The 24309-nt window shown below is 37.5% G+C and overlaps 2 protein-coding genes across 3 annotated transcripts in view; both read left to right on the top strand.

Annotated features, from left to right (window-relative positions):
• LOC123546814 (nuclear hormone receptor HR96-like) overlaps positions 1–24309 on the top strand; it is a 137400-nt gene that overhangs the window by 10331 nt on the left and 102760 nt on the right. The window lies entirely within an intron of this gene.
• On the top strand, positions 16842–17624 carry LOC123561992 (luc7-like protein 3). Its single transcript, XM_045354652.2, has one exon. The coding sequence runs from the start codon at positions 16842–16844 to the stop codon at positions 17622–17624; it is 783 nt and encodes a 260-aa protein (XP_045210587.2).

The raw sequence follows: 24309 nt of genomic DNA, 5'->3' as shown, positions 1-24309 counted from the left end.
AAGGCACTTTACTCGCGAACCACTGCACCCAGCACCTTTAAACTTCACATGCTGATAGTACTTAATGAGTACACCACTCCTACTGACTTTGGGTTCACCAGGTCAACGGTCAAGGTCACAGGGGCCAACATTAACTTTTTACATGAAGGCACTTTACTCGCAAACCACTTCACCCAGGACCTTCAAACTTTACATGTTGATAGTACTTTATGAGTACACCAACCCTACTGACTTTGGGGTACCCAGGTCAAAGGTCACGATCACAGGGGCCCACGTTAACTTTTTGCATGAAGGCACTTTACTGGCGAACCATTGCACCCAGGACCTTCAAACTTCACATGCTGATAGTACTTATTGAGTACACCACCCCTAATGACTTTGGGGTCACCAGGTCAAAGGTCAAGGTCACAGGGGCCAACGTTAACTTTTTGCATGAAGGCACTTTACTGGCGAACCACTGCACCGAGGACCTTCAAACTTCACATGCTGATAGTACTTATTGAGTACACCACTCCTACTGACTTTGGGGTCACCAGGTCAAAGGTCAAGGTCACAGGGGCCAACGTTAACTTTTTGCATGAAGGCACTTTACTCGCGAACCTCTTAACCCAGGACCTTCAAACTTTACCTGTTGATAGTACTTTATGAGTACACCAACCCTACTGACTTTGGGGTCACCGGGTCAAAGGTCAAGGTCACAGGGGCCAACCTTAACTTTTTGCATGAAGGCACTTTACATGCAAGCCACTTCACCCAGGACCTTCAAACTTCACATGCTGATAGTACTTTATGAGTACACCACCCCTACTGACTTTGGGGTCACTAGGTCAAAGTTCAAGGTGCTGCGGGGGCATTTGTCACCATTAGTGGCACCTCTTGTTATTATATAAATTAAATTGATATTTTCTGATGTTTGCCCTCAGAAAAAGCAATTATTTTATTTTATTTTATTTTTAGCTCACCTGAGCACAAAGTGCTCAAAGGTGAGCTTTAGTGATCGCCCTGTGTCCGTCATCGTCAGTTGTCTGTCCGTCGTCAACAATTTGACTGTTAACACTCTAGAGGTCACAATTTTGGCCCAATCTTAATGAAACTTGGTCAGAATGTTACCCTCAATAAAATCTTGGATGAGTTCGATATTGGGTCATCTGGGTTCAGAAACTAGGTCACCAGGTCAAATCAAAGGAAAAGCTTGTTAACACTCTTGAGGTCACAATTTTGGCACAATCTTAATGAAACTTGGTCAGAATGTTACCCTCAATGAAATCTTAGATGAGTTCGATAAATAGGCCATTTGGGGTCAAAAACTAGGTCACCAGGTCAAATCAAAGGAAAAGCTTGTTAACACTGTAGAGGCTGCATTTATGACTGTATCTTCATGAAACTGGGTCAGAATGTTAATATTGATGATTTTAAGGTCCAGTTTGAATCTGGGCCATGTAGGATAAAAAACTAGGTCACCAGGTCAAATTAAAGGAAAAGCTAGTTTACACTGTAGGGGCCACATTTATGACCATATCTTAATGAAAGTTGGTCGAAATGTTAATATTGATGATCTATAGCTCAAGCTTAAATCTGGGTTAGGTGGGATTAAAAACTAGGTCATCAGGTCAAATCAAAGGAAAAGCTTGTTAACACTTTAGAGGCCATACTTATGACTGTATCTTCATGAAACTTAGTCAAAATGTTGAACTTGATGATCTTTAGGACAAGTCCCAATCTGGGTCATGTCGGGTCAAAAACTAGGTCACCAGGTCAAATCAAAGGAATAGCTAGTCAACACTTTAGAGGCCACATTTATGAACATATCTTAATGAAACTTGGTCAGAATGTTAATCTTGATGATCTTTAGGTCAAGTTCGAATCTGGGTCATGTCGGGTCAAAAACTAGGTCACAGGGTCAAATCAAAGGAATAGCTAGTTAACACTTTAGAGGCCACATTTATGACCATATCTTAATGAAACTTGGTCAGAATGTTAATCTTGATGATCTTTAGGTCAAGGTCAAGGTCAGGTGAGCGACACAGGGCCTTCATGGCCCTCTTGTTTTTTTTTTTGCTGGGTTTTAAGTGACATGAACATGATTAAGGTCATATGGCAAATGTTCAGCTCAGTGCTGGTGAAAGACACCACATGTGTGTCAGAGCATTAAATTTTATAATTTCAGCCCTAGGTGGTCTGCATGGGACCACTGACATTCAGCTGGGTAACAGCATGGTAACACACGTGAAATGTTCCTCATCCTGGATGAGATTTCGAACCTGCAGTTGGCCAAGTGAGCTACAGCCCGTACATGCATGTCTAGGCCAAGATATCTTGGTGACATGAGTACTATTGCTCCTATTGGGTGGATTTTATGCTCTTCTGGGGCCATATAGTGCTGCCTGTGTGTCAGTCCAAAATCCTTCTGCATGGCAGCAGTTTGTACCTTAATTCTAAAAATATTATTATTCGCAAACATCATAGACACTTGGTGACTTCGTCTATTATCTGAATTACTTCCATTTGTTTCTAAACATCATAGACACTAAGTGACCTTGTCTGTTATCTGAATTACTTCCCTTTGTTTGTCAATATTTTGTATAATGAACTGATTCAAGCAATGGAGTAATCATTTTTTTGTTAAATAATTAACAACTCATGAAATGGCAATGATGTTCCTAACGCCTCATGCAATATAGCTTTAGTCATGCTGAAAACCACTTCAGGCCTACCATTGCTGTTTAGTAAGTGTATAGTAACACTTCGATGGTGTATTTTTACAAGTGTTAGCTCAACTGAGGATGAAGTGCTCATGGGTGAGCTATTGTGATCACTCACCATCTGGTGTCCGTCTGTCTGTCCAAAATATTCTTCAGATTAAATCTCCTCTGAAACCATTTGATGGAAGTCGGTAAAACTTGGCCTGGATACATGTTCCTTGGGTAGTCCTTTTCCAGAGTTGCTCAAACGGTTCTGCTTGGTTGCATATATGGACTGCCAGAGCTAAAAATTGATATCTCCTTAGGGGTGTGGAAATCCTAATATTTTTCACTTGTCCACGGACAAATAAGACTTAAAAATCTACTTGTCCGCAGTCAAAACTTACTTGCCCGGATTTTCGATGAAAACAATGATAATTCTTTATTTTGCACAATAATCTACAGGTAGTAATCAGCAATCGTAGTAAAGTGTAATACTGTAACTGTAAAAAATAAGCTTACAACACTTTTGCCTGTGTTCGTCCACGAGGCAGTCGAACATTTAACAGAAATGCCTAGAAGACTGCCAATCATACCATGCGAAGCCAGGACACATGAAACTGTCTGACTCGTACTAGCGAGCTCTTTGTGCTTTGGCTGTTGCCTTCCATTTTTTTCAGGGGACGAAATTGCAACAACGAGTTTGTCCAAAATTTTGTGAATCACTGATAATTGTTTACGGTTCCGGTTTCTATTCACCGAGATACCATGTGCAGAATCACGCGAGACCGTGACGGAACCAATCAGAATGCAGAAAATTAGATGCTTAATTAAGACGCAGTATGATTTTCCCAAAACTGCAGAAATTGAGAGGCCCTCAGCGAGTGAAACAACCATTTCATACGTCAAATTCGTTTAATATAGACTTCATAAACTTGAAGCAATGTTCAGCGTTTCTAAATTATTCTTTCCTTTCCTCATGTCAAACCAGAAAATTTGTGCTTGTCCACGGACAAACGGAATGCAAAAACTCACTTGTCCGCCGTCAAAAAGTCTCGTGTCGGACAAGTCGGACATAGGAATTCCACACCCCTGCTCCTAAACCGCAGATCGGATTTCGAAATAACTTCGAACTAATGGCCCTTATATAATTTGTTAAAAAAGAGTAGCTGCCTGAGAGGGCATGGTCACTTTTCCCTACATATGTAATCATGTTGGAACCTAATTCAATTCATTTTGTAATGTACCGATATATATACCTGGTATATGGGAACTTTCCTGTGTTGGAATCTTGGAACGATCATGGATCATCAACATAAGAATGTTCCAACAAACCAAGTCATTTGAGAATATATATGTAAAGTTTTCTTGTATGAAACTGCTGGCCCGATTTTAAAATAATTTCACAAAAACGGTTTTTGTGTGACCTTCTACCAAGATTTTTCAAATTATTCCGATTCATGAAAAACATGGCCGCATGAGGGCCAACATGTATGTAGTGGAAACTTCAAAAATCTTCTTGTATGAAACTGCTGGCCTGATTGTAAAATAATTTTACACAAAAGGTCCTTGTGTGACTCTACCAAGATTGCTCAAATTATTTTGATTCATCAAAAAAAAAACATAGCCACAGGGGTGTGTGGTCACTTATATGTATACAGTGGAAACTTTAAAAATCTTGTATGAAACTGCTGGCCCGATTTTAGAATTTCATACAAATGGGTCATTGTGTGACCCTTTTCCAAGATTGTTCATATTATTTTGATTCATCAAAAAACATGGGCGCCAGAGGGTGCAGTCACTTTTTGTCAAGCCCGCTTGCGGAAGCGAGGACATAGTTGTCCAGATGGCTGTTCGGTGTATGTGTGTGCGTCCGTCCATCTGGATTTGTTTGTCCGAACCATAACTTTGACATGCATGGAACAATCCTGTATATATTTGGCAGGAATGTTAACCTCAGTGAGACAGAGTGTCATGTGCAAACCCCAGGTTCCTACTTAAAGGTCAAGGTCACAGTTGGAGGTCAAAGGTCATGTCAGATCTTGTTTGGGCCATAACTTTGACATGCATTGAGGAATTTGTTTTTAGCTCATCTGATTTTTTGAAAAAAAATGATGACTTATTGTCGTCACTTGAGCGGTTGTCGGCGTATGCGTCGGCGTTGCCTGGTTAAGTTTTATGTTTAGGTCAGCTTTTCTCCTAACTATCAAAGCTATTGCTTTGAAACTTAGAATACTTGTTCACCATCATAAGCTGACCCTGTATAGCAAGAAACATAACTCCATCTTGCTTTTTGCAAGATTTATGGCCCCTTTTGTACTTAGAAAATATCAGATTTCTTGGTTAAGTTTTATGTTTAGGTCAACTTTTCTCCTAAACTATCAAAGCTATTGCTTTGAAACTTGGCATACTTGTTCACCATCATAAGCAGACCCTGTGCATCAAGAAACATAACTCCATCTTGCTTTTTGCAATATTTATTGCCCCTTTTGGACTTAGAAAATCAGTTTTCTTGGTTAAGTTTTATGTTTAGGTCAGCTTTTATCCTAAAATATCAAAGCTATTGCTTTAAAACTTGCAACATTTGTTCACCATCATAAGTTGACCCTGTACAGCAAGAAACATAACTCCATCCTGCTTTTTGCAAGAATGATGGCCCCTTTTGGACTTAGAAAATATCAGATTTCTCGGTTAAGTTTTATGTTTAGGTCAACTTTTTCTCTTAAACTATCAAAGCTATTGCTTTGAAACTTGCAACACTTGTTGACCATCATAAGCTGACCCTGTACAGCAAGCAACATAACTCCATCCTGCTTTTTGCAATAATTATTGCCCTTTTTGGACTTAGAAAATAATTTTCTTGGTTGAGTATTATGTTTAAGTCAACTTTTCTCATAAACTATCAAAGCTATTGATTTAAAACTTTCAACAGTTTTTCACCATCATAAGTGGACACTGAACATCAAGAAACAGAACTCTAACCTGCTTTTTGCAAGAATGATGGCCCTTTTTAGACTTAGAAAATCATGGGTAGGACAATATTTCTATTACACAAAAAAAAATCAGATGAGCGTCAGCACCCGCAAGGCGGTGCTCTTGTTATACAGTATATTTGGCATGAATGTCAACCTCAATGAGACAGAGTGTCATGCGCAAACCCCAGGTTCCTATCTCAAAGGTCAAGGTCACAGTTGGAGGTCAAAGGTCATGTCAAATCTTGTACGACCCATAACTTTGGCATGCTTTGAGGAATCTTGTTTATATTTGGCATGACGGACTCTATCTCAAAGGTCAAGGTTACAGTTATGGGTCAAAGGGCGGGCTCGACATGTTGCTTGTGGGCATCTAGTTCCCAGTATGTATATGTTGGAAACTTTAAGGATTATCTTGTCAGAGACAGCAGGCTTAATTTTATAATTTTACACAAAATTTAATGTTTCTTTGGTGACCTTATACGAAGATTTTACAAATATTATGTTTCGTCGAAAAACATGGCTGCTAGGCGGTTTGGTCACTTTTCCCTATATTTATTAAGTGGAAACTTAAAACTTCATAAAGGTGATTGACTGCGGCCAGTATATGATCCTGATTGTTTTGGGGTCAGTAGTTCAATGATAAAGGTCACAGTGGAATTGGATAATGGTTTCCGCTAAAGAAATTCAGAATGCCTTGTATTAAGTTGTGTAACTTAATAGGATGATTGCCTGTGGTTAGTAGATGGTCCTTAAAAATGTTTTGGGTCAGTAGGTCAAAGATTACCGTGACCTGGAGACTGAAAACAGTTTGCCGTCAGTAACTAAAGAACACCTTGACCTGCATTTGTCAAACTTCATAGGATGATTACCTGTGGTTAGTAGATGACCTAATTGTTTTGGGGGCTCTGTAGGTCAAAGGTCAAGGTCACAATGACATTGAATCTGAAAACTGTTTCTGCTCAGTAAGTAAAGAATGTTACGGCCGAAAGTCGTCAAATTTCATAGGATGCTTGCCTATGGTCAGTAGCTGACCTGTAATGTTTCGGGGTGAGTAGGTCAAAGGTCGCAAGAGCCTTGAGACTAAAACTGGTTTGTGCTCAATAACTAAAGAACCCTTTAGCCTACACTTGTGAAACTTCATAGGATGTTTGTCTGTAGTCATTAGATGACCTGTTTGGTTTTTGGGGTCTGCAGGTCAAAGATCAGCACAGTGACGTACACTAAGAACGGTTTCTGTTCAATAGATAAAGAACGCTTTAGCCTACAGTTATCAAAATTCATAGGATGATTGCCTATGATCAATAGATGACTCCTTATACATTTGGGGTCAGTATACCAAAGATCAAGGTCACAGTGAGCTTGAAACTGAAAACGATTTCAGCTCAGTAATTAAAGAATACTTAGGTCTACAGTCATCAAAATCCATGGATGATTGCCTCTGATCAGTAAATGTCTATTATGACTTTGTGGGTCAGTAGGTCAAAGGCCAAGGCCACAGTCACTTACACAGAAAATGGTATCTTCCCAGTAACAAAAAACACATAGGCCTACAAACTTCATAGGATGATTGCCTGTGGTCATTAGATGGCTCCTACAGATTTAAGGGTCAGTAGGTCGAAGGTCAAGGTCGATCATCATGCCATTTGTTGGAACACGGTCAGATAATTTTGTAAAAGGGCATGTGTCACGCAGTATTAACATCATTATGTCTCCCACCACACAGTGGTGTGGGAGACCTATTGATTTACTCAGGACATGGAGATGTCTGTGTGTGTGTGTGTGTGTCTGTCTGTCTGTCACAAATCTTGTCTGCGCTCTAAGTCGAACATTTCTTATTCGATCTTCACCAAACTTGAACAAAATGTGTTTGCCTGTAAGTCCTTGGCCAGGTTTGATAACTAGCCAAATTGGCTTAGGCACTTCAGAATTATGGCCCTTGAGTTACCGAAAATCGCACTGTACACACTTGTCTGCATTCTAAGTTGAACATTTCTCATCCGATCTTCACCAAACTTGAACAAAATGTGTTTGCCAGTAAATCCTCAGCAAAGTTCAATAGCTAGCTAAATTGGCCCAGGCACTTCAGAATTATGGCCCTTGAATTACCGAAAATCGCACTGTACACACTTGTCCGCACTGTAAGTCGAACATTTCTCATCCGATCGTCACCAAACTTGGACAAAATGTGTTTGCCAATAAGTCCTCGGCCAGGTTTGATAACTAGCCAAATCGGCCCATGCTTTCAACATTTTGAAAGTGAAAGTAGAAATTTTGAAAAAATCTATATTAAACCTGGGATTCCAGTTTTCAGTATGTGAATCTCGCGTATGGGTTTATAAATCTAATAAGAAAGCTTATAGAAACACATGAAAATTAGTTGCTTATTTTTTTATGCCCACGGCATCTACTGATGCGGGAGGCATATAGTGATTGACCTGTCCGTCCGTTCATCTGTCCGTACGAGGTTAACCAAATGGGACCGTTTCGTCTAACATCAATACCTCTTACTAGAATGACTTGATACTAATGCAGATGTAACCTGTGACCATTCCTCATCTTCAGACATCACCTGACCTCAGTTTGACCTTGACCTTGACCTCATTTGGACTTAGGTTGCTTTATATGGACCATCTGTTGGTTAACCAAATGGGACCATTTCGTCGAGCATCAATACCCCATACTAGAATGACTTGATACTAATGCAGATGTAACCTGTGACCATTCTTCATCTTCAAACATCACCTGACCTCAGTTTGACCTTGACCTCGTTTTGGACTTCTTATCTTATCGACAAGGATGCCACCGGGGGCATCAAGCGTTTATTGAACGCAGGTCCTTGTTCCAAAATTGAAAAGTGTTCGTAAGGAGTAACGGAGGTTAACTGCCTTAATGATAAATCTTTATATTTTACCATCGATAAGTACGTGTTCCTCTGTGGTGTATTGGTGGAGAAGGCAGGGAAATATTTATTGTCACAGCGGCCTGGATTCAAATCCCGACTCGAGCGTGATTTTCTCTTGATTTCACTTTTTTTTAAAGACAGTTTAGAAACAAAATCTCATACATTTATTTTATATATTATACCAGATTTATATAGCACCCTTTTAATGATAAGAGCGCTTTACATATAGCAAGACGCGAAATTCATCCTCTACTAGTACAGACACAGAGTGATCTGACCAGAGGGACAGAGTGAGATAAAGCACCCAGAACAGATAGAGAGAAATCCTATTCATAATATAATTGATCTTTTATTCTGAAGAAAATTATTTTAGCCAAAATCTGAGTCCAGTCCCTTTTAGCCGTGTTGAAACGAGTCATCTAATTGGTTCAAATAAAAATAGATTGGTGGGAATAAAAATAGCAATATTGGAAATCCAATTATACAGATGAATTTAAATGAGCTGTCATCAGATCTGTGTTTTAGGAAGATGGAGAATTTTAGACAGATTGACATGTGCACATAATTATATAATTATCTAGTTGATCTTTTCTTGTCATTTTGACATTGTTGTATACTACAACCTATATAGTACAAAAGGTCTTACTCTTAAATAAGCATTTTTGTGGTTGTTTTGAACTACTTTTGCGACAGCTGTATTTGACCATGATGTACTATTTGTTTGATGTAGAGCAGTTTGAGATAATATTTATGGACCTAATAAAGTACACTTGACCTTGTTTCAGTCTTTCCTCAGAATACAAGTTAAAGGTGGTTAATCAGATTTAAGTCAAGTTATGGATTTGTTTGAAACTTTAACATCTTGCTTGTGTTTGCTTGGTGCTTAATACAACTTAGAGTTTCTTTGATATGTTCATAAAATTTAATTCTCCTGTCCTGGTTGCCCAACCAAGATAGAGTTATTTTAGCATAAGTATAAATTTGAATCTTCTTGTATGAAACCGCTGCCCAGTTTTTAATAATTTCACGCAATTGATGCCTGTGTGACCCTTTAACAAGATTGTTCAAATTATTATGCTCCCTGGGTGAAATTATTTCGAACCAGGTATAACCGCCCGAGTGTATAAATAGTGTTAAAACACGGTTTTGCTAAAAATTATTTTGATTCTAATATGTCTTTGTTGTAAAATTTAGATGAACTGTTTCTTCGCATATGCATGGCGCCAAATGGTAGGTCGTCATGCTCCTTTGTTTAAACACACTAGGGCTGGAATTGGTAATACGTCTTGCGGAAGAGTTAAATTTGGACGAAGTTGATGGCGAATTATTCTGCAAAGTGAATAACCAGCTTACTGTGTGTAAATAAATCAAGACAGTTGTGCAATGTCACGGGAGGGGATCCAACATATGTATTCCCAAATGGGCACCGCTTAAAATCATATGTTGTGCTTCCGGTAGTACATATGTGGTAAACATTTCACAGAAAAATACGTGAGATTTTTATTTGTGTTTGAATATTGTGAAAATGACATTGTTTTGCCAAAAAATCGCGATGCAGTGCAACCGAGTATACATTACCTAGCATGTAAGTGCATTTACCTTACCTGTATTTGTAGAAATGACGGAGAAAAACTTATCCTCCGTGAAGCGGTATAACTGAAAAATAGCATCATTTTTATCAACTGGTGGAAATATGTTGTTTAGTTGACCTGCGCCTGCTTAATTTTGCCCTCGCAACCTTCCGTATGCTAAACCCCACCCAGAAGAAAAAATATTTGGCGATCACTTTGCTAGGAAAATATTTTTGGGCGAAAAACCGAATGGGATACATATGTTGTGCATGGGCTACATATGTGGTGCATTAGATTTTTAAGAACTCCACAGATCTTGAGCTTAAATGGTACCAGGATAAAGAAACGAACAGGAATTACGTGTCAAGTATATGTCACATCAGTCCAAAAATTATATACATTTGTATGAAAGGGATAACTTATAAACGAGCACAGCTTTAAGCTTACATTAGATGTTATAGAACATTTCCACTTAGGAGTCAACGCATCTCTCCTAAATCCGAAGGCGTTATATGTGTTGCTTATGTGTGTTGACCTGTGAATGTCGGAAATATGCATGTATAGTTTTGTGTGTAGTATATTAGTTGCCGATACGGTCTGCGTAATTATATGTTCTTGAACCTAGTGTTCTTTTCATGTTTGCTTTACCTGTTCATGTGCGCCTCTATATATATCTTCGGCGTATTTTGCATCGTTAACTGTGGAAATTGTCTGTCCGTGAACTGAGTTATAGAGCAAAATATCTGTCTCGGGCAACGAACTCAAAAATAAAATGTAATAAATACTTTACGGTCAGGGTGTTTCAGGAGGTATTTTGGTTTGCCCGATACAGAACTACTGGCCCAGCCTCTCCACTACATGTACATAAGGTATTGTGGACCTGGCACTTACTTCTGTAAAACTACGTTGTTACGTGTATACCGCAACTCCACATTCTAGACCTATCATAGTTTGTGGAAATATAGGAGGGAGGATATACTGCAAGGTACTCGGTCATATAATCAGAACATAGCTCCGTCTGGTAAGTAACTTAATCAAATAAATGGCCCAGGACATATTTCATAATTTAATGACCATGCTGAGTTATATGCAATATATCCTCCCTTCTATATTGCCACAAGCTATATAGGTCTAGCTTGCAAAGTTACTGCGTAGTTCAACACAAGTAAGTGCCAGTTCCCCAATATCTTATGTATTGGAGCGGCAGGGACAATAGTTCTGTATCGGGCAAACCAAAATTACCTCCTGAATTGAAATCCCAGACCCAAAAGTATTTATTACATTTTATTTTCGAGTCCGTTGTCCGAGACACAGATATTTGGCTCTATTACTCAGTTCACGTACATGGTTCAAAGACGGACAATTTCCACGGTTAACAGTGCAAAATACCGCCGAAGATATACATAGAGGCGCACATGAACGAGTAAAACAAACACGAAAAGAACACTAGGTGCAATAACATATAATTACGCAGACCGTATGCTATACACCAAACTATACATGCATATTTCCGACATTAACAGGTCAACACACATAAGCAACACATAAACCCCTTCGGATTTAGGAGAGATGCGTTGACCCCTTAGTGGAAAGCTTAAAGCTGTGCTCGTTTCTAATATGCTGTCCCTTTAATATACATGTATATAATTTTTGGATAATGTTACATATACTTGGCACGTATTTCCAGTTCGTTTCTTTATCCAGGTACCATTTAAGCTCAAAACCTGTGGAGTTCTAAAAAGTCTAATGCACCACATATGTAGCCCATGCACAACATATGTATCCCATTCGGTTTTTCGCCCAAAAACATTTTTCTAGCAAAGTGATCACCATAATTTTCTTTTTCTGGGTGGGGTTTTGCATATGGAAGGTTCCGAGGGCAAAATTTAAGCAAGGGCAGGGCAATTACAACATTTTCCATCTGTTGATAAAAATGTTGCTAATTTTCAGTCATACTGCTTCACGGAGGATAAGTTTTTCTCTGTCATTTCTACAAATACAAGTAAGGTAAATGCACTTACGTGCTGGTTAATGTATACTCGGTTGCACTGCATCGCGATTTTTTGGCAAAACAATGTCATTTCCACAAAATTCAATCACAAATAAAAATCTCACCTGTTTTTTTTGCGAAATGTTTACCACATATGTACTACCGGAAGCACAACATATGAATTTAAGCGGTGCCCATTTGGGAATACATATGTTGGATCCCCTCCCGTGAATGTGACTTTTCGTTTTAAACATGCTATTAAGTAAAATATTGGATCAGATCTGAAAGCGCTATTTCTAGATGCATACATGGTGCTAAATATCAGGTCAACGTTACGTCAACATATTTAACGTTGTGATGATTTATGCATTGTTAGTCATATTAGAATATGCCTTTTGATGTGTGGCAGTAGATATGCCGTTATAACATCATTTCCGAAGTCAAATTTGATGTCACAACTAGAGCATTAGCAGTCCAGCCATTGAATACTTTTCCATATCCTGGGATTTGATTTCAGGATTTTATACTTGTTAGTGAAATACATGTTTGTAGGTTACAATGAATGTTCATTCTTACATGGTTTAATTTGTCTGTAGATTTTTCTGTCAGTTAAACCAAGAAGGAAGCGAGTGTTGTGTATTCAACAATAAAGATAGAGGTGATCTGGAGAGAACACTATATCCTTTCCGCTACCGTAACGTAGTAAAACATATTAGTGTCTGATGGCCCTTTCACACTAACGCAGAATCAACATTTATTACACGAAATTCATTTTGAAAATATTTCTGGAATGTCTAGGTCTGCAACACTCAAATATGGAAATATCTTACGTCCGAGGCATTTAATGACACTTTCAGACAACATCAAAAAGGACTACGAAGTTTCAAAAGTCTCCATAAAGCCTCTCTCTGTTACGGATCCCTGCGCGTGACCCCTGACTATAGACTTATGTAAATGCCACTTTTGTTTTCAAGTTTAGCCTGTTTACTTTCATTTTCTTTACTTCCGGAAAAAGCTGAAGGTCGTCTGACATCAATGTTGTCAAAAGCATACGTATGCCTGGCGAGATTGCATAAAAATGTGCCGGTAGTCCTAAGGATATATAAAGACCCACCACAACCTAGTGATCTATTTTTTCTCCTACATGAAATTTGTGAAAATCAGTATAATACAGTTTAGGCCTTGCCAGAATTACAGGGTGTCCAAAAAGGTAACACTAACATTTTCAGAACTTTGCTTAATCCAGGGCTATTTTTATCAAATTTATATCAATTTAAAGGTCTTAAATGGAATTTTTAACTGCTTGTTTAAATGACGTGCCAAAATTAATGACATTCCGACGCCATGACATCATCCAAAATATAAATTATTTTCAAGATGGCGCGATTGACATCAGATCAACGCATTTTTATCGTCGAGCATTATTATGAAACAAAATGTGTAACAGACATTCAACGAAGGTTTAAATATCATTTTAAGGATACAAATGTAAGCAGGAAACTTGTCCACAAGATCGTACATAAATTTGAGCGACATGGGTCAATAGCGGATGCTCCAAAAGCAGGTCAGCCGAGGTCCAGTAGGAGCGACAAAAACGTGAGTTCGCTTCAGGAAATGCTCTTGAATAGCCCAGAAAAGTCAGTGAGACGTTCTTCCTCAGAGACCGGAATTCCTAAACCTTGTGTTCATGACATAATAAGGAAGGACCTTAAACTTTTTAGCTCACCTGAGCACGAAGTGCTCAAAGGTGAGCTTTAGTGATCGCCCTGTGTCCGTCGTCCATCGTCGTCGGTCCGTCGTCAACAATTTGACTGTTAACACTCTAGAGGTCACATTTTGCCCCAATCTTAATGAAACTTAGTCAGAATGTTACCCTCGATAAAATCTTGGACAAGTTCGATATTGGGTCATCTGGGGTCAAAAACTAGGTCACCAGGTCAAATCAAAGGAAAAGCTTGTTAACACTCTAGAGGTCACAATTTTGGCCCAATCTTAATGAAACTTGGTCAGAATGTTACCCTCAATAAAATCTTGGACGAGTTTGATATTGGGTCATCTGGGGTCAAAAACTAGGTCACCAGGTCAAATCAAAGGAAAAGCTTGTTAACACTCTAGAGGTCACATTTTTGGCCCAATCTTAATGAAACTTAGTCAGAATGTTACCCTTAATAAAATCTTGGACGAGTTTGATATTGGGTCACCTGCGGTCAAAAACTAGGTCAACAGGTCAAATCAAAGGAAAAGCTTGTTAACACTCTAGAGGTCACAATTTTGGCCCAATCTTAATGAAACTTGGTCAGAATGTTATCCTTAATAAAGTCTTGGACGAGTTTGATATTGGGTCATCTGGGGTCAAAAACTAGGTCACCTGGTCAAATCAAAGGAAAAGCTGGTTAACACTGTAGAGGCCGCATTTATGATGTATTGTCATGAAACTTGGTCAGAATGTTAATATTGATGATCTGAAGGTCCAGTTTGAATCTGGGTCATGTAGGATCAAAAACTAGGTCACCCGGTCAAATCAAAGGAAAAGCTAGTTTACACTGTAGAGGCCACATTTATGACCATATCTTAATGAAACTTGGTCAGAATGTTAATCTTGATGATCTTTAGATCAAATTTAAATCTAGGTCAGCTGGGGTCAAAAACTAGGTCACAAGGTCAAATCAAAGGAAAAGCTTGTTAACACTCTAGAGGCCATATTTATGACTGTATCTTCATGAAACTTAGTCAGAATGTTAAACTTGATGATCTTTAGGTCAAGTTTGAATCTGGGTCATGTTGGATCAAAAATTAGGTCACGGGGTCAAATCAAAGGAAAAGCTTTTTAACACTCTAGAGGCCACATTTATGACTGTATCTTCATAAAACTTAGTCAGAATGTTAAACTTGATGATCTTTAGGTCAAATTTGAATCTGGGTCATGTTGGCTCAAAAACTAGGTCACGGGGTCAAATCAAAGGAAAAGCTGGTTAACACCTAATAGAGGCCACATTTATGACCATATCTTAATGAAACTTAGTCAGAATGTTAAACTTGATGATCTTTAGGTCAAGTTTGAATCTGGGTCATGTTGGATCAAAAATTAGGTCACGGGGTCAAATCAAAGGAAAAGCTTTTTAACACTCTAGAGGCCACATTTATGACTGCATCTTCATGAAACTTAGTCAGAATGTTAAATTTGATATTCTTTAGGTCAAATTTGAATCTGGGTCATGTTGGCTCAAAAACTAGGTCACGGGGTCAAATCATAGGAAAAGCTGGTTAACACCTTAGAGGCCACATTTATGACCATATCTTAATGAAACTTAGTCAGAATGTTAATCTTGATGATCTTTAGGTCAAGAGGTCAGGTGAGCGATACAGGGCCTTCACGGCCCTCTTGTTCCTTATAAAATTCAGATTATGCAGAGTTTAAATATCACAGATTTTTTGTCGCTGGGCAGTTGACGTTGCCGACAATTATGCGGACGCATTTCATGATGTTTGGTTTACAGACGAGTCGCATTTTCTGCTGTCTGGCCATGTATGCAAACAAAACATGAGATTCTGGGCAAATGAACAGCCTCATTGTTTTACAGAGAGACCATTGCATAGTGAGAAATTAATGATTTGGTGTGCTATGTCGTCATACGGAGTGATCGGTCCATATGTGTTTAAGGACACTGTGAATTCACAACGGTACCTGTCACTTTCAGGGCGTCAAGTTACCTATATTTACCTATATTTTCCTATATTTTAGCCCTCTACCTATAATAACCTATAAAATCCTATATTTTGCCAAAATACCTATAAATACCTATAATCTGGAAATTTTGTGGTAAGCAAGGAATACAAAGGTCATTCAAACCATTAAAAAAGAAGTAATTCTATGATAATTGAGTTTATAAATATGCTGTTACCTTTTAGGCATTGAAATTTGTATTCCTTTCAGGTGTAGCGACCCTGCCCAGCCCAGCTTTAGGAAAGCTTTAAGTAATGGAAGTTCTTTTTTCAATTGGAATATTTTCCATTTCTTAAAGCTTTCATGTATAAAAATGTGAATAGGAAATGCACATGTTTTTATTTTGTTTTCAGAATAAACAAGCCTTAATGTTTCATAATTAAGCCTCATAATGCCTGCTAATAAGAGTCAGTTTCGAGATAGGTGGCTATCAGAAGTAGATGGCAATGGACATGAACTGAAATTATGGTGTGTCAAGGGGAAGAGTGACTCTTGATAATGAGGAGATTCATCAAATCTGAGTCTGTGAACAACACATCACCAGAAGACTTGAAGACATTTGACTTCAGTATTGTTAATCAGCTTAGTGATGAAGATATTGTCTTGGGAGAAGCACGACAGGAAATATCAAACATGAAATCATCAGCAGCTCAGCACAAAGAAATCCTTGGAATTCGAGCATTCTTCACCTCAGTATCAAAATACTTGGTCACTCAACTTCCTTTCCAGAACAGACTTATAAAGTCATTAGGTTGCCTGCCTCCAGTCAGAAGATTTGAAAAAGACTCTGTAATTGATGCTGAAATTTTGACCAGGGAGATGCATTTTGATAAAAAATATAACTGTTAATATTGTGGATGAATGGAAGGTATATCAAATAGAAGATGATTTGAAAGAAGAAGATAGAATTGACCATTATTGGAGACAAGTGTTTGTGAAGAAGCAGCTCAAGTACAGATTTTTACCCCAACTTGTCAAGAAAGCTCTGGTATTACCACATGGAGGTTGAGAGAAGTTTGTCAGTGAACACTAGTGTAGTGACTAAGGACAGAGTTGCCTTGGGTGAGAAAACTGTTACTGCCATCAGAACTGTGAAGGACATAGTTAAGTTCAGTGATCCTGTAGATGAACAACCTCACAAAATACCATTAAACAGTGAAATACTTCTGGCAGCAAAAATGGCCCATAACAAGTATAAACAGAGGATTGAGACAGAAAAAGAAGAAAGAGAGAAAAAGAAACAGGAGAGAGAGAAAGAAAGGCTTGAAAAGAAAAGACTGGAAGAACTTGCAACAGAAGAGAAGAATAAGACCTCCTTCATGCTTAAAAAAGAAATGGAGATTCAGACAAGGTTGACTGAAGCAGAGGAACTGTTAAAAGATGGGAACAAAAAGCTTTCTAAAGCTGTTGAAAGTAGTGACATGAAAGGTGCTTCTGTAGCACAAATGATGATAGCAACAGCCACATCAAAGATAGAGGGTATAAGAAAGGAAATGGACAGGGTACGTGAAAACCAAAGGGAAGTTGAACAGCAAAAGAGACAGTTACTGGTTAACAGACTAGATAAGTGCAGTTCTAAATCATCAAACAAAGGAAAGAAACAAGAATCAGCCATATCAAGTTCCAAAAGCTCTGCCACTGCTTCAACAAGAACTTCAAAATCTGAACCAGACAAGCAAGCTGCCTCTTCTTCCAAGTCAAGTCCTTCATCAGAAAAGCATTCATCCAAGAGAAAGAATGAAGATAAAGAAACAGATGCCAAGAAATCCAAGAAGGTCTAATGTAACAATATTATAGGACCCTGGGTCAAGGGACTCCATGTGTTATCATGTTTACAGAGATCATGGTATTCATAAGTATGAAACTGTTGTAATTTTGTTCTGTAGGTGGTTTGATTATAATTGTTTTCTTTTTCATTCATGTACAAATGCAGGCCCAACACAATATTTTATACTTGTATTAACAATGTACTGATATATGTTGTTAGCAATATGGCTTGGTTTGCCTAATTCCCTGTTAAACTGATTTGAGTACCAGTATTGGTAAAGTTTTGTTTGTTGGTGAATTAATAGTTTATTATGAAAGTAAGATATATGTCAAAATGTTATTTGTTTAAAATCATAAAAGTAGCCACTTTTTCTGTTCCTTTGTATTTTATGTTTAATAAAAGAGAGTGCTGGTAGGTAATGGAGGAGGATAAAACACTTGTCTGACTTGTTTTCTTCATTATAAGCAACCTATATAATCCTATATTTCTGGCCCCCAAATACCTATATTTCAGGATCCTACCTATATTTTTGACTCCCAAAAGCACTTGACGCCCTGCACTTTTGAAAAAACAAGTTTGTTCCAGCGCTTCGAAAGCGAACGGAAAACATGCAAAATGTCTGGTTCATGCAGGATGGTGCGATGGCACATACATCTAATAATGTATTAGATTATCTATATGAAACCTTCGGCGATAGGCGATTTCCCAACGACACCCTGAAGTGAAGGATTGTGGACAATCTTGGCCCGCGCACAGTCCTGATTTGAACCCATGCGATTACTGTCTCTGGGGCTTCCTGAAGTCGGCTGTTCACAGACCAAAGCCAGTGGACACGGATATGCTGTTGAAAAATATCAAACAAGAAGTGAAGAAGATCAGTGAAGAAATGTGTGGAAATGTTATAAACAATTTCATAGTGAGAGTTAAACAGGGAAAGCTGATGAAGGGCCGTCATCTTGAGAAAGTCATTAATTATTGAAATGACGCATTTGACACAAAAGGTACTTTAAACTAAAAAAATTGTAAAAATGATATTGTTTGACATATTTACTCCACTGTTTTACTGAAAAAACTTACATCTTTGTTTTTTATGTGTGCATATTTTGATGCAAATTCTCCAACATTAGTTCAAAATTCTGAAAGTATGAAAGTGTTACCTTTCTTTTCGGACACCCTGTAATATGTTTTCACAACTTCATGTGCAAACTTACTCAGTCTCTTTTCCAGTATAGTTATAAAAAACATAGATAAATAACACTCTTACCCTGTAGAAACAAAGTGTGGTTAAACTTTAGTTAATACATCAAATACTGGGCATAATGCTACACTCCTTTAATAAAGTATTTAGGCCTTAGCCTAAAATATGTCATTGTCAATTTGTTACTAGATACTTGTATTTCTCAAATTTTTTCATGCAAGCATGTGTAATTACCATCATAGAAATACAAAGAAATAGTTATGCTGTGGTGCATCTTTAAGACACTAAGATGAATTTTGTTCATTGTAATTTTCATCTTTATATTTCATTGAGCATGTAAGAATGAATAAACAATGCTTTCTTGTAGTTTATCATCTGATTTACCAGGGTTCATCTTTCAGATGCTTGGATATAATATTGATAACAACATCTGATTTATATCAACCCGCCCGCTTAGCTCAATAAGGAGAGGGCAGATCTATGGATTGTGGGGTCGTGAGTTTGATCTCCAGGTGGGGCGTATGTTCTCCGTGACAATTTGATATAAGACATTGTGTCTCAGATCATTCGTCCTCCACCTCTGGTTGGCAGTTACTTGTGGAGAACAGGTTTGTACTGGTACAAAATCTAGAAACACTGGTTAGGTTAAAGGTGGTCAATCACATTTGAGCAACATTTAATGACACATTCCAGTTTTCATAATTATATTCTGTTAGAGATTTATTTGATAAACAAAAAACCCTTAGAATTAGATAGCTTCTAGATCATTGTTTGGCGTCTGTCGTGCGTCGTCCGTTGCGCGTCGTCCGTCAACATTTACCTTGTGAACACTCTAGAGGCCACAGTTGTGACCCAATCTTTATGAAACTTGGTCAGAATGTTTGTCTTGATGATCTCTTGGTCAGAATTGAAATTGGGTCATGTGGGGTCAAAAACTAGGTCAGTAGGCCAGATCATAGGAAAAGCCTGTGAACACTTTAGAGGCCACAGTTGTGACTCAATCTTTATGAAGCTTGGTCAGAATGTTTGTCTTGATGATCTTTAGGTCAAGTTTGAATCTGGATCATGTAGGGTCAAAAACTAGGACACCCGGTCAAATGAAAGGAAAAGCTTGTGAACACTCTAGAAGCCACAGTTGTGACACAATCTTTATGAATCTTGGTCAGAATGTTTGTCTTGATGATCTCTAGGTCAAGTTCAAAACTGGGTCATGTGGGGACAAAAACTAGGTCACTAGGCCAGATGGAAGGAAAAGCTTGTGAACACTCTAGAGGCCACAGTTGTGACTCAGTCTTTATGAAACTGGGTCAGAATGTTTGTCTTGATGATCTCTAGGTCAGGTTTGAAACTGGGTCATGTGGGATCAAAAACTAGGTCACTAGGCCATATCAAAAGAAAAGCTTGTGAACACTCTAGGGGCCACAATTGTGACTCAATCTGTATAAAACTTTGTCTTGATGACCTCTATTTCAAGTTCTAATCTAGGTCATGTGGGGTCAGAAACTAGTTCACCTGGTTTAATCAAAGGAAAAGCTTGTGAACACTCTAGAGGCCACGTTGTGATTCTATCTTTATGAAACTTGGTCAGAATGCTTGTCTTGATGATCTCTAGGTCAATTTTGAAACTGGGTCATGTGGGGTCAAAAGCTAGGTCAGTAGGCCAGGTCAAAGGAAAAACTTTTTAGCATTCTAGAGATGAAAATTTAAGTTTCAAACTGTGAGAGTTAGTCAAAATGTTTGTCTTGGTGACCTCTAGGTCAAGTTCAAATCTGGGTCATGTAGGGTGAAAAACTAGGTCACCCGGTCAAGTCAAAGGAAAAGCTTTTGAACACTTTAGAGGCCACAGTTGTGACTCAATCTTTCTGAAACTTAGAATGTTTTTCTTAATGATCTCTAGGTCAGATTGGAAACACGGTCATTTGGGGTCAAAAACTAGGTCACTAGGCCAGATCAAAGGAAAATCATGTTAACACTAGAGTCAACAGTGCAAGTTTGAAGCTCATGAGAATTGGTCAGAATGTTTGTCTTGATGACCTAGGTCAAGTTCAAATCTGGGTCATGTGGGGTAAAAAATTCGGTCAACCAGTCAAATCAAAGGAAAAGCTAGCGGCCACGTTTATGACCCTATCTTCATGAAACTTGGTCAAAATGATCATCTTGATGGTTTTTAGCCAAAGTTCGAATCTGGATCATCGGCGGTCAAAAAACTAGGTCACCTGTTAAAATCAACGAAAAACCTTGTGCACGCAATAGGGGCTGCATTTTTCATTTGACATGCATGAAACTTAGTCAGAATATTTGTCTGCATGAACATTGCATGGAATTTTATCTGGGCCATGTGGGGTCAAAAACTAGGTCACCAGGTCAAATCAAAGAATAAGCTTATTTACACCCTAGGGGACGCATTTTTGATTCTATCTTCATTAAACATGGTCAGAATGTTTATCATGAAGTCTTCGATGATTTCAAATCTGTCACATGGGGTCAGAAACAAGGTCACTAGATCAAATCAAAGGAAAAGCTTGTATACACTCTAGAGGCCACGTTTTTGCTCCAATCTTTATGAAACTTTGTCAGAATGTTTGTTTTCATGAAATTTTGGACAAGTTTGAATCTGGGTCATGTGGGGTTAAAAACTAGGTCACTAGGTCAAATCAAAGAAAATGCTTGTTTACACTCAAGAGGCCACATTTTTTTGCTCCAATCTTAATGAAAATTGGTCAGAATATTTGTCTCCATGAAAGTACTAGGTAAAACATATTTACACTGTTATGGTTTGTTACTCAGATGAGCAACCTAGGGCCATCTTGGCCCTCTTGTTTTAATTACCTCCCTTTTATATAAAAGTATTTAAAAGGTGGACCATTTCTTTATATTTCAACATAATTTCTAGGTTTACATTTGCGTTTGATAAATGTTGGGATATTTCAACTACCTGAAACAAAAAGCAAGTTTTAAAACAGCATGTAGCTTCAAAATTCATCTATTTTTGATATATCTTGGTTGCCAAGATAGGCAAAGGGAGGTAATAATAATCTTATAAACTTGCATTTCTAATGAATTTTGGCAAAATATATATTTTGCCATGCAAATCTTTGACAAATTTGATAAAATAGTGCTTATATTCATATTATTCCTTAGGCAATATATGTCTATTAAAGGCACTGACCTCCAGATTTGGGTAAAAAATAATCTTTCTTTCAAATTGAAGTTTGGTCATATTATGAACATTAGAATATGAATTTTTGTTTCTATAATATTTTAAAAATTCCAAATCAAGAAAAAAAGATGACCGCGTCGAGAATTGAACTTCGGACCGCCGCGGCAATAAAGACATTTTCCTGTCATCGTAATCAATAGCGCTATAGCTGAAGTATTGAATAATGAATTCAAAATATAGATATTTATAATTGAGACAGTTTACCTGGAGTAAAAGCGTGACAAACGCTTTTCGATTTTCATCGTAAAAAGTAGTAAAAACAGCAAATTCTCATGTGTTTCCGTAACATAAAGTTTGTCAGTAATTAAGTTTTAAAGCCTTCTTAAGAAATATAGCATTTTTTTCAAGATATCTAAAAAAATTGTTTTTTTGTTGTTGAACGATCTGGAGGCATGCCCCTTTAAATTTATACTTATGCTAAAATAGCATTATCTTGGTTGAGCAGCCAGGATAGAAAAATCAAATTTTAAAAATACTTTCAGTGAAAATCTAACATGTATTAAAAACTCAGTGGACACACATCAGTGTAAATGATAAGTTGATAAAACTTTAAACAAATCCATTTGTTGATTTAAATCTGATTAACCACCTTTAACTTCCCTCCATTACATAACTGAAATACTGTTGAAAAACAGTAAAACCCAAAACAAACAAACTGAACTATGAACCACAGTAAATCAGAGGGTAAAACCGCTGTAAGGCCTTGGTTATTTCGTAATTCAGCTGGAATATTGATTAGATGTGTCTTAGACAAAACAGGTTCAATGAACGAGGTAACAAAAATTGATTTGACTTACATATGGCCTAACCAAAAACCTTAGCATGGGGGAAACCTCTAAAGTAGATCAAACTTTTCTTTATTCTGCCTTTCGGGTATGAAAAAATTCTATGGTATTTTGTTATTTCACAAGTGCTTTTATAGTGAAAAACATTGAAAGCTGCATTATTTTCTGTCTTTTGTAAGAGAACCTTGCCTTTCATGAAGTTTATAGAATTGTTTACCAAGCTAACAGTAATGCAGAGAGACATTGATCGGGTCAGTCTTTATTTACTTAAATTGGCCTTGACTTGTATGGAACCTAGAAAGGAAAATAAAGAGTAAAGAAAGGCACCTTGTTAACCATTCACCGAATTTCATGCATTTTTTTGTGTGTCATTAAACTAGGGCAAGTAACAGAAATATTTAATGACATTTACTTTTAAATAATTATACATACATACAGTATTAGTGTGTCTGATATAAACTAAGTTTAGTTTAAGAACTTTGTATTAATCATTCAATATTTACATAAATATGTAACGGTTATATGCAGTCAGACCTCAAGTTCTTGCAACATGATGACAGATCAATAAGGTAGAACTAGATACTGCTAGGCTATTTGTATTATTATCACTAGTATATAAATTATTGACCAGTGCACTTTGTATAAGACCAGCAACACCTTCTAATAGTTTCTCTTCTAGGAAAATCACAACATTACAGTAACGGACAGTCAGTGATAGTCAGCTATGACCATATTGCAGGCTAATTTCAACACAATAGAAACCATGCTTGCAGTTTCTGTCTGTAATATAAGTTCTGTACAAAAAAAAGTAGGGTATTTAGTGCTGCCTATTTTGGCAGATTTTTTACATTCATCTAGGAAGCGTATTTTGAATCACTGTTTTAATCGCTATAATAGCGTGACAAGAATTTTTCTTCTACAGGCAAATTGAAATTGATTTTAAGCATCCTTTAAATTGTAGAGCTTAGTTAAAGTAACCACTCTTAGAGACATATAGATAATGTCGCCTCACTTTTAATGGTTCTTGCAACATTTAATAATTAAAAAGCTTTTATGGAATATTTGCTATTTCTTGTGGATAGAGATGATTGCTTGCATCTAGGTCAACATACAGTCAAATCTCGATATCTCAACTTTGTTGGGAGCAAGGGGAAAAAGGTCGACATATCGAAATACCGAGATAACCGAAGATAGGTAAACTTTGGTTGGTAGGTGGGATAATGTAGTTTTATGTTCATAAAAAGATGGGGTATTTTTAGACAAAATATGTATATTTGTACATAAATATTATGTTTTACATATTAATTGGTCATTACTTGTTGAAATAATAATAATTTTTCAACCTACTTCCTGCGGTTTCTTATATCTCTTTCCATCATCTTGTGCTTTGTGCAGTGCACATGATGTGGAATTCACTCTTAAAGCTAAATACCCTGTAAATTTCTTTCTGTTTATAATTGCAATTAGATTCTCTAGATTTCGAATATTCAATATA

This window comes from Mercenaria mercenaria, chromosome 9 (assembly GCF_021730395.1).
Source record: "Mercenaria mercenaria strain notata chromosome 9, MADL_Memer_1, whole genome shotgun sequence".
In the NCBI taxonomy this organism is placed as follows: Eukaryota; Metazoa; Mollusca; class Bivalvia; order Venerida; family Veneridae; genus Mercenaria; species Mercenaria mercenaria.
Note: the sequence above shows the minus strand (reverse complement) of the source record. Positions and strands in the feature narration are given on the sequence as shown.